Source organism: Hemitrygon akajei, chromosome 3 (genome assembly GCF_048418815.1).
Source record: "Hemitrygon akajei chromosome 3, sHemAka1.3, whole genome shotgun sequence".
NCBI lineage: Eukaryota > Metazoa > Chordata > Chondrichthyes > Myliobatiformes > Dasyatidae > Hemitrygon > Hemitrygon akajei.
The window spans coordinates 196,621,317-196,633,444 of record NC_133126.1 but is presented as its reverse complement, the minus strand read 5'-3'; the positions used below and the strand labels follow the sequence as shown (position 1 = coordinate 196,633,444).

General features: G+C 42.7%; 1 protein-coding gene across 1 annotated transcript in view; it reads right to left on the bottom strand.

The window, feature by feature from the left end:
* LOC140724655 (vomeronasal type-2 receptor 1-like) overlaps positions 1–12,128 on the bottom strand; it is a 71,125-nt gene that overhangs the window by 9,608 nt on the left and 49,389 nt on the right. Inside the window, exons 6-7 of the mRNA XM_073039080.1 lie at positions 11,735–12,026; positions 10,526–11,359 (exon numbers count right to left, since the gene is read on the bottom strand). Of these exons, the coding sequence (XP_072895181.1) occupies positions 10,526–11,359; positions 11,735–12,026 (1,126 nt within the window). The remainder of the gene's footprint in view (positions 1–10,525; positions 11,360–11,734; positions 12,027–12,128) is intronic.

Sequence of the window (12,128 nt, the reverse complement as noted above, 5' to 3'; positions counted from 1 at the left end):
GTTAGGGAAGGAAGAACACAGCAGTAACAGGGGATTCTATAGTTACGGATCAGACAGGCGATTCTGTCGTGGCAGGAAAGAAACAAGACGGTAGTTTGCCTCCCAGGTGCCAGGATCCGGAATATTTCTGATAGCGTTTACAATATCCTGATTTGGGAAAGTGAACAGATAGAGGTCGTGATTCATGTTGGTACCGTCGACAAGGGTTGGAAAAGGGATGGGGTCCTGATAACAGATTACAGGGAGTAAGGAAAGCAGTTGAAAGGCAGAACCTCAAAGGTAGCAATCTCTGGATTTCTGTCTGTGCCACGCCACAGTGAAAAGAGGAATAGAGTGAGATGAACGATAAATGCGAGGCAATGGGATTTGAGCAGTGCACATTGTTTCAGATTCACAAACACAGAAACTTAGAAACAGGAAATATAAAGCACAATACAGGCCCTTCGATTCACAAAGCTGTGCCGAACATGTCCCCACTTCAAAAAATACCTCGTGTTTCTACATAGCCGTCATTCTTCTAAGCTCCATATAGCCATCCAGGAGTCTTTTGAAAATACCAAAGATCATTACTGGGCATGCCACATCAATCAGATTTCAGCCAAAGCAAACAAACTGTTAGTTATGCTGCGAAGAAACCTTCACTCATGTAGAAAATCCGTCAAGATCATGGCATACAAGACACTCGTCCGTCCACAACTTGAGAATTGCGCGGCCATATGGGATCCCCATCAAGCTAACAAGAAGAAGTCCATCGAAAAAACAACGCCGTGCTGCTCGCTTTCTGCTAAACGATTAGAGCAGGAAATCCAGTGATACCAACATGAACTCTAACCTTCAACATGAACCACCTGAAACCGTCGTACTAAACTACGGTCAATCTCCATTTTCATATAAGTTCACAACATCACTCTAACAAACATCCAAATTCGTGACAAGTTTAGTTGAACCCGAGAGCAATCTGGACCTTACATACTGGAATCCCCTTCATTCAACAAGATTTGCTACCAGTAGTCCCTCTACCCATGATCAACAAGATAGTGGAATCTTCTGCCGCCAGAACTGCGCAGTATTTCTGACATTAATATTTTTAAAGGTAGACTCAGTCAAATCAACTTAGGGGATCTAGTCAAAAAGCTCACTTTACAATTTAACCTCCACTCTGTTCACAGCGACTGCGCGTTATAACAACCATACGGCGGTGTTTGTGTAGTACCAAGCAGAAGCAGAAGAAAATCAACACCACGATTGATGAAGCCCAATGTACCGTACACCTTACACTACTAAGACAACCTCCGCTTTGAGTGTCCTATGGGATCAGACGCAAGATCACTCTGATCCTCCACACTGCCAAGAGTCTTACCATTAATATCATATTCTGCGATCATTTTTGACCTACCAAAATGAATCACCTCATACTTTTAAGTGTTGAAGGCTGTCTGCCACTTTTCAGCTCAGATTTGCATCCTGTCAATGTCCTACTGTAACCTCTGACAGTCCTCCACACAATCAATAACACACCCAACCTTTGTGTCATCAGCAAATTTAATAAGCCGTCCCTTCACTTCCTCATCCAGGTAATTTATAAAAGTCACAAACAGTAGGTGTCCCAGAACATATCCATGAGGCACACCACTGGTCACCGGCGTCCATGCAGAATATGACCCGTCTACCAGTTCTGGATCCATAAAGTAATGCTCCCTTTGTTCCCATGCCTCCTTACTTTCTCAATAAGCCTTGCATGGGGTACCTTATCAAATGCGTTGCTAAAATCCATTTCTGGATCATTGGGACCTCTTTTGGGACAAGTGTGACCTGTACAAACTCTTTAAACCAAAGGGGTCCAATATGCTTGCAGGGCAGTTTGCTAAGGATAATACAGAAATTTTAAACTAGAATTGCTGGGGGTTAGGAATCGAATGGAAGAGACGAAGCTCTTGTACAGGCCATTCGGCGGATGGCTCACAAATAGAGAAAGATTAGATTCAGTGCGGGAGAGAGTGCAGGCAGGAGATCGAAGGATACGCGCAGACCGATAGTTTGAGATGTGTCTAGTTTAATGCAGAAGCATGATGAACAAAGCGGATGATCTTAGATCGTAAATCAGTACGTGGTCTTATAAAGTTGTGGCCAATTACTGAGACTTAAGTAGCTCATGTCCAGATAAGGTTACTTAGACTGCTAGGTTTTGCATGTTTCAGAAAGGACAGGGAGGGAGGCAATAGAGGTGGGCGCATGGCGCTGCTGATCAGAAGTAGTGTCAGGCTGTAGAAAAGGAGGAATGCATGGACGGATTGTATGCAGAGTCTGTGGCTCCAAGTTAGAAAAATGAAGTCGTTAATAAATCTAGTCTGTGTTTCATACACTCGTCAGTATGAACAGGGACATCGAGGAACAGGTAAGGAGACCGATTCTGGAAAAGTGTATACTAACACCTCGCTAGAGCCAGGGTTTTACATTCAGTGGAGTTTTTAGATATGTTTAGGTACCTTTCCTAACACAATAGGTAGATAAGCCTACAAGAAGAGAGTCTGTACTTGACCCTGTATTGGGGACTGATCCTGACCAGGTGTCAGGTCTGTAAGTGGAGGCACATTTTGGAGATAATGATTACAATTCTATAGCTTTTGCCAGAGAATTGGGGAGGGATAGTAATAGAAAATTTAGGGAAGTATTCCGTCGGAGTAAGGGGAAATTTGAAGCTATCAGACAGGAGCTTACAAGCATAAATTCGGAACAGATGTTCTCAAGGAAATGTACGGCAGAAATGTTCGAGGCATATTTGTGTGCGTTTCTGCATAGGTACTTTCCAATGAGACAGGGAAAGAATGGTAGGATACTGGAAACATGGTGTACAAGGACTGTTGAAAATATAGCCAAAAAGAAAAGAAATGCTTCCGAAAGTCTCAAAAATTAGGTAATGACAGAGATCTAGAGGTTCATAAGGCTTGCAGGAAGGAGGATACGAATGAAATTGCAGAGAGGTAGAAGCGACCATGAAAAAGTCGTTGGCGTGCACGATGAAACAAACCCCAACGTTTTATAAAAGAATGTGAAGAGCAAGAGAAAAAGCCATGAGATAATAAGACCAATAAAGTTTGACAGTGGAAAGGTGTGTATGGAACCGGAGGAGACAGAAGAGGTACTAAATTAATACTTTGCTTCAGTATTCACTGCGGCAAAGGATCTTGACGATTGTAGGGATAACTTACAGCCGAAGACTACTGGAATGGACGGGGTGTACCCTATGATACTGTGGTAGGCGAGCGAGGAGATTGTTGAGCATCTGGCAATGATTTTTGCATTATCAATGGGGACTGGAGAGCGTTCAGACGAATGTCCAGTTGCAGGTGTAACCGTTATTCAAGAAAGGGAGTTATTAAGACCTAGAAATTGTGTCTACATCAGTGGTGGTTAACTTGATGGAGAAGACCCTGAGAAGCAGGATTTATGAACATTTGGAGATGCACAATATGAATAGTAATAGTCAGCATAGTTAAGATCCTGAGTGAAATTTTTGAGGATGTTCGTAAACACTTTCATGAGGGTGGAGCAGTAGAAGTAGTGTATGTTGATTTCAGCAAGGCATTGGATATGGTACACCATGCAAAGCTTATTGAGAATGTAAGGATCCACAAAGCAAGGGGACCTTGACTTTGCTTTGTGGATCCAGAAACGGCATGCCCACAGAAGACAAAGAATGGTTGAAGACAGACCACTTGAAGACAAACCACATGTGTTTTGATCCCTTCTCTTTGGGATTTTTGTAAATGAACTGGATGCGGAAGTGAAGGAATGGTTTAGTAAATTTGCTCATGGCGCAAAGATTAGGTGTTGAACGCTGCCGTAGGCTACAGCTGGACATCGATAGGATTCAGAACTGGGTTGAGATGTGACAGGTGGAGAGCAACTCAGGTCAATGTTCGGTGGTTCATTTTGGGAGGTCAAATAAGATTGCAGAATACACTACTAATAGTAAGAGTCTTGGCTGTAGATGATCAGAGTGATCTTGGTCTACGAGTCCATAGGACACCCAAATCTGCTGCGCAGGTTAACTTCGTGACCTGTATCAACCATGGGATTGAGTTTTATAGCCGCTAAGTAATTTTACAGATATCTAAGTCCCTGTTCAGACCCCACTTGGAGTACTGTGCTTAGTTCTGGTCTGTTCATTACAGGACGGATGAGGAAACCACAGGAAGGGTGCAGAGGAGATTTACAAGGATGTTGTCTGGATTGTGGAGATTGACTTATGAGAATAGGTTGAGAGAACTCGCACTTTTCTCCTTGGAACAGCGAAGGATGAGTGCTGACCTGGTAGAGGTGTACATGATTATGAGAGGCATTGATCGCATGGATAGCCAGAGGCATTTTGCCAGTGTTGAAATGGCTAACACAGTTACAGTCATAGTCACAGTTTTAAGGTGCTTGGAAGTAGGTGCAGCGAAGATGTCACAGTTTTTTTTTGATGCAGATAGTGATGAGAGTATGGAATGGGCTGCTGCTGACGGCGGTGAAGGCGGATACGTCAGGGTCTTTTAACAGACTGCTGGATAAGTACATGGAGCTTAGAAAAATAGAGTGATCTATGTAACCTTAGGGAAATTCTAAAGTAAGTAGATTTTAAGCACAGTATTATGGGCCGGATGTCATGTACAGTACTGTAGGTGATTTCGTGCGGTAATTTAATTTTCTGCATTGATATTGGTGGGGGTTCAGAAATATAATTTAGATATCTTTGAGAGGATATAGGGCGATCAATGAATAAGGTAGTTGATGTGGATCCCCACCGATAGCCTCTAATTAATGTGTTTGTAAATTTAAGTTTTTTTTAAAAAATCACCTTCTAGGCGTGCACGCAACAGCAAAATCGAAGGAGTGTAGCTTTTTTTTTTCCCAATTCGTCTGTTAGAAGATGTCTCCTCAGCATCAGATAATAGAGTGGAGTAAATTCCACACGGATCTGATCTGCAGAATACAGGTTATTTGTAGTAGTTCCCTGTCAAACCATCAAAGTCCAGCTAATGCCCTCTGCAAACGATCAAAGTGTGAAGTACAGCTATTAATGGAGTTTGCATCCCTATACATTGGATGCTCTGTTCAGCACATACCGATTACAGTGTTCTACGCATGGGAACATTGGTTCTCAGATGCAAAGCGTAAAGGTATCTTTACCCAGGTGAAGTGAAAAGATTTACAAATGAGCGTTTTGTAACTCTTTTTTATTTAGAGTTTGGACAGCGGCCAGTAGGAGTACGGATTTCACCGACAAGGTCGAATAAATGCAATGCAGAGGGAATTGAAGGGAGTACTGTTGCTGTGGTGTTAGAAAAGCCTATGGATTGGCTTTTTCTCAGGAGGCTTGTTCTATAACCGTTGTTGGCGATAGAGTTAGTGCGGTAAAAATAGCTCCAGGGTCTGTGTTTGTTCGTGGTGAGGGATGTCGGTGAACTCCTCCACAACTACATCTGTACTACGTGCACCGAGCTGCAAACCCCACACCGAATGTATTAAAGAACTAGAGTGGCAGATCCATGGTTTTCGGGCAACAAGGAAACTGATTTAATGATCTTGAGCAGCAACAGGTATAGTCATCCAAGGTTGCAGGAGGCAGCTGAATTGGTGACCGATCGTAGAGGGGAGGGAAGGAATGGTGGTGGAGGAGGACTGCAGCGGTGATCCGTGTCTCCCGAGAAAGAACAGTAGATAGGAGAGTCTGTGGACGCGGAACAGCGGCTCAGATGGCATATTGCCTCTCAGGAGCTACGGTCAGCAAAGTCTCGGATCGTGTAGGCGTTTGATTGGCGTCTGGGATCAGCCATGATGAAATTACGGAGCGACCCGGATGGGTTGAGCAGCCCAATTGTGTTTTCATGTCTTCTGGTCCTATGGTCTAAATCGATGACCTCCGCGTCATAAGGCAGATTGAACAAATCATCGATAACATCTACTGGGAAGTCATACCGCAAGATTGAAACAGGTTGGTGAATATTTGATTGTCAGGCGAGGGAAAGGACAGCAGGGATAAAGTACCACTGTAATCTCCCCTCGCAATAACAAGTTCACCGTTTCGGGACCGGGTCTCTGGCAGTGAACCAGCCGTTGTGGCGCAGAAGGGAAGGTGGCAGAAGAAAGAAAGGGATCTGACATGCAATTCCATAGTTAGAGGGGCGCGGCATCTTGGTACATGTTAGTACAACTGACATTTGACAGAAAAGAGAAAAGGTCCTAAAGTAGAGAGCTGATAAGCAGAATCTGCAGTGTAAAATACCTACCTCGGGAACGCGCAACTAAGTGCCAAAATGTGTAAAACGATGGCAGCGGTATGCTTGGCTGAGAAACTGAGAAACTTTGAGAGCAGGGTTATAGACCCGTGGATCGTTGGCATCTCATCTGTGGAAGGTATGACCTGTATGTAATGTACGGGCTATATTGAACCCAGCTGGGGGGCTGTCGGGAGCGGGGTTGATAGTGTAGTCCAATATCCCTTCGGGTTGGATTGCTTGAACAGTTGCTGAGGCCTTAAATTTATTTTGCCGGGGGATGGGAACTGGACTGATGGGGCGGAGGATACGGATGATGGTTCACAAACGGAGGTCGTGTAAAATAAAGCTGTCAATAGGAACAGGCAGAAAGTAAGGAAAATTGCAGTCAATGCGAAGGTTTGCAATGTGAATGGCAGACAAATTTCAAAAGATTGGTGAAAACAGGATTGCGTGTGTTATACTTGAATGCACGTAGTGCACGAAAAAGACGGATGATATGATAGCCAGTCAGAAAATAGCACGTATAACGTTATGATAGGACATTGACAGGGAAGAAGATTGTAATTGGGAGCTTAATATCTAACCATACACAACCCATTGAAATGGTAGACAGAGGATAGGTAGATGAAGGCCACTCTAGTTCTTTAATACATGCGGTGTGGGGTTTGCAGCTCGGTGCAGGTAGTACAGATGTGGTTGTGGAGGAGTTCACCGATGACAAAATCGTGAATGACAAAGTAAGTCAAAGCCAAAGTAAATGCAAGAAAGGGAGCAAATTATAGAGCAATAAGTAAGTAAATATATATATGAATTGAAAGATAAATAAATACATAGATAGATAAAGAAATATATATTTAAATAGATAGATAGATCCATCGATCGATAGATAGATAGATAGATAGATAGATAGATAGATAGATAGATAGATAGATAGATAGATAGATAGATAGATAGATAGATAGATAGATAGATAGATAGATAGGTAAATGGCATTTAAGGAATAGGAAATAGTATTAAAAGAAAAGGAAACAGAAGATTACATAAGCGGGAATGATGAATTATGAAGATAAGCAAACAGGTATGACAGCAAAGGATATTTTCACATATATAAAGAGTAAAAAAGGCGAGAGCGGGTATCAGACCACTGGGTAACGACGCTAAAGAGACTGTAATACGGTAAAGGAAATGGCGGACCAACTGAATAAGCATTTTGAATAACGTTCACTGTTGGCAAGAATAACAGCATGCTGGAACATCAGGAGAGTCCCAGGGAGAAGTGCGTGGAGCTGCGATTAGTAGGGAGATGCTTTTTGGGAAATAGAAAACTCTGACCTGGATCTGATACATTGGACCCAGGGGTCAGAACGTCGTAACTGGAGGCATTGTGCAGGCCTTTGTAATGGAATTTCAAGATTGAGCAGAAGTAGTATGATTCCGGTGGACTGGAAATCAGAAATGGCACTACAATCTTTAAGAAGGGAGGAAATCCAGAAGCAAAGAACCCAGAGGCCATTTCCCCTGACCACAATGCTTGGGAGAATTTTGTAGTAAATTGTAGATGATGTTATTTCGGGCTATTTACAGATACATGACAAACAAAGCCAACGCAATCGTGGTCTGGTGGAGGGAAAATCATGCCTGACAAACCGGTTGAAATTCTTCGAAGAAATAATAAGAACAATAATCAAAGGAGAATTGGTGGATGCCATGTACTTGAATATTAACAAGGCCTTTTAGAGCTTCGTCCATTGACTGCACCAAACAAAGATAGGAGTCTATGGTATTCCAAGTGTGGATTGAACACTGTCTGATTGGAAAGAGACAGATAGTGGGAATAAAGTGATGCTGTTCGGATTGTCTGCAGGTGACTAAGTTATTTTCACAGATGTGTGTTGGGTCCCATTCTTTTTAAGTTGTATTTTCATGAATTGGAGATGCAATTAATGGCACTGTTACCGTCTTCAGATTACACGCGGATAGGTGGAGGGGTTGGCAGTACTGAAGAAATAAAGAGAATACAGAAGATAGACAGATTCGGAAAATGGACAACGAAATGGCAGGTAGAATACAGTGTCAGTAATTCTATGATTATGCAATTTGGTAGAATGAAAAAAACATGAACTATTTTCAAAACGGGAGAAAAATCAAAATTCCAAGGTGCAACTGGGTTTGGTAGTCCTCGTGCAGTTCCCCTGAACTGTTAATTTCCAGTTTTGAATCGATGGTCTGATATGCATTGAAAGGACAGCATTCACTTCGAGACGACTAGGATAGAAAAGAAAGGATGTAATGTTGAGGGTGGGAGATTGTAGCACCAAGACCGACGGTCATACATTAGAGGGTCATCCATGTAGCATAGAGATGAGGAGGAATTTCTTTAGTCAGAGAGAGGAAATTCTGAGGAATTCGTTACCGCTGGCGACTGTGGAGGCAGGTAATCAGGTCAATTTCAGGAGGACCTTGATAGGTTCTTGATCAGTTACGGCATCAAAGGTTATTGGAATAAGCAGGAAAATGGTGTTGAACCTATCTATATACTACTAAAACTCTCATGCTCTGTCTGTCTGTTTGTTTCTGATCTCCATTAGCACAAACGTTGCATTACAGCGGCACTATTTTTTGGCTAAAACGACTTAAATGGGCTAACGTACAGAATACAGGGAATGTTCAGAGTTATATGTTCGTATAAAATCGTTCACTCGCCAAAATCAGCTGTCCCGGTTTCACCCGAGAGCCGATCCGCCATCATGGAAATCGGGGCGCGACTCCATGACGCATGCGCACGTCCAGCCTCAGCAGTGCCACCTACAGGGCAGGGCAGAGCAACTCTATTTCGAGCGATCATATTCTGTTAATCAACTTCATGATCAGCCTGTGCAGGATTGGGACAGATCTAACTGACACACATCAATAAGAGATGAATAAGTCTTATTGCAATGACGTTCTTCGAGTCATCAATAAAAACCTTGCTGCAGTCAAGGGACAGCGGTCATGTCCATTTAGGAGAGCGCCAACTATATCGTCAAGAATAATCAGCATCTTGGAGGCTTTGGTGTTACTGCTTCGTATCTGTGTACTATATAATGAAATGTTTCAACGGGACATTGAATCACGTAGAAGCAGTATCAAGGCGGCTGGAATCCATCGTTTGCTTGCTAATTATTGTTAGATATGTAAGCGAAAAGACTCGCTCACTCACTACAAATGAAAGTTATCAACAAAACATTTTTAGCTTAGTTGAACTATTACAAAGCGTCAGCACCGTTGTGCAATTAAATACATTATATTCAATGAATGTTTTTTTTTCTCCTATTACATATGTGATGCAAGTAGTCTAAACGTATTTTTGTGTTCAGCCTCAAGACGACTATAATAAACCAAAAAAATCTGAGGGGGCATCACTTTAAAAATATAATGTTGGAGCTGCAAGATAGAAATGGGTCCATGATATAAAAGCAGATTGCTGTCGGAGCTAGGGGCGAAACGTGGAAAAACTGAAATTTTTTTCCAAAGGATTAAACTGGGAAATGCTCAGCTTCTCCAAATATATCACGCGATAACCCGTCAACACCACCCACCCCCACCAGTGGAATGGGACTGCGTCTGCGTTTGGTGTCCGTCGTTCCGGACGTGCATTGTGGGAGCTGTGGTTCATATGGTTGAGTTGAAACCCGGGTTAGACGGTAAGTAGGGACGGCTGATTGCGGTTCTACGGAGGAAGGGGGAGTTGGGGTTAGCTGTCAGCCGTGTCTCCGATCCGTCAGAGGAAAACTAGAAATGTTGCCATGAGAAGTGTACGTCGTTAAACCAGGAAGAGGAAGATTTGCCAGGCTACACGTCTTTCTTCTTTAATAAACTGAGTTTTTGATTTTCAATTTCCAAAGCAAAGCAATACCAACAACATTCTTGAAACGTTAATGTTCATTCTGATCACATCAGACTGCACTATCTTTCTGTCAAAGGATGCCCCAGCGGTTCACCCCATTCTCTAGTCATCGATAATATCGGTCAGCCATGAAGAAATAGAGGGCATACGCGAATGGCAGAAAGGTCTAACTCACATCCTATGTCTTATGTTCTTATGCTCTCCTTTTTCTTAAAACTACTGATTGATCGCCACCATTAGAATTACTTGCTAAAATAAAGCACGCAGTGGTAGATTACCCGCATAAGTAAATTGAAAGATATAAGCTGAAAACTGCTATCGTACCTGTCGGTAATGCATGTTTGCTGCATTCTTTGGTAATGACATATAGGCCTACCTGCCAAGGCTCGAAATTTGCAATATGCGCACATGAGTTATTCAAAAAGGGTCCGTCTCCTTCGACACAGGTGAACAGGTCGTGCAGTGCGTGAGCAATGGAGTAGACCGCTTTATATACGTGGTATGAACTGCCATCCATTATCGCAGGAAGATAGCTATTTTCTATCCCTTCCATCTGTTCCATTCCAGTGCATTGCCGAACTTGATCTCCAGAGTTATCAGGAATTGTCTTGTTGTCTATGCTAAAGGAGCAGGTGAATAATTTTTCCCAAAACTCCATCACCAAAGTATTGTCAGGGAAGTTGGAAGGATGGACGTTATGAAGATAATCTCTGAGGTCATCTATCTCTGTCCTTTGCGTGGCTGGACCAATTGTCCCGGTGAGATAAATTGCTCTTTGTTCAGGTGGAAGAAAATGCCTTGTCACCCAGGATTCACTTCCAATCCATTGTATTCCGGTTACATTTTGCTGCCAAATTTCATTCAATAAAACTCGCATGTCACCAGGGTGAAGAAAGGCCACTACCACTTTAGTAGACGCTTGTTTTATCACCTGGACAACGCTGCTGATTTTCTCTGCCGTGTCAGTCCTGTAAATTGATTCTGAGTAGGCAATGCAGACGCCAAAATTTACCACATGATCCACAAATCCTTGCATTCCGAAATTACCGTAATCGGTGTTACTTCGAATGGTTCCAATCCAAGTCCAGCCAAAGGTTCTCACCAGTTCAGCGAGCAGTTTAGACTGGTACTGGTCGCCGGGGATAGTTCTAAAAAAGGTGGGGTATTCTGTCTTATCGCTAAGACAGGAGCAGGTGGAGTAATGACTGACCTGTAGAGAAGGAGATAACTTTATGAATACCTGGCTTCGGTTTTTAAATGAAAGTGAGTGATATTGTTTTTGCGATATATAGTGATTTATTTTCTATCGTCGACAATAACTATCGCATTTTATTTGTTACATGAAGAATGTGAACATATCAAACCGGAGTTACTGAATTAATTTAGAATGTACTGCCAACTACAAATTTCTTCTTCTGTGAATAAAGCTATGGTACGACTCATAACGATACAGCACTTATTTCTGTTCGTTGCATTGTGGGAACGATGTGGGGGCGTTGGAGCAGGTGCACGCGAGATTCGCCAGATTTCTGCCTGGTAATAGGGAATGTGCTGTAAAAATGCAGTCAAATATTAAACATATTACCAGTGGAATTTCGAAGGATCGCATTGTCCTTGCGGTTACGATGGAATTTGTAGATATATCGCAGCCAACAATGGCAGCGACGTTGGAGGAACCTTTACATTGAGGGAATTCGACTGAGTCCTCATCTCCGTTGATCAAAGTGAGTGCTGCTTTCGATGCGATAGCGGAGGATGAGCAGTCGTCGTGGATCTGATACCCGAGTGTGATCCCTGGGAGGAGATTCTCATTCTGGTTTATTTCCTCAATGGCAAAAATCATCGTCTGCGCCAGTCGGAAGTTTTCAAATTCAAAACTGTGGGGCAAACGTAAGATTATATGGTAAATGTGATAAAGGTGCTAATTCAGTCTGAAATCACGTCAATGACTTACAATGTAAATGTTATCCTGTAGTCGG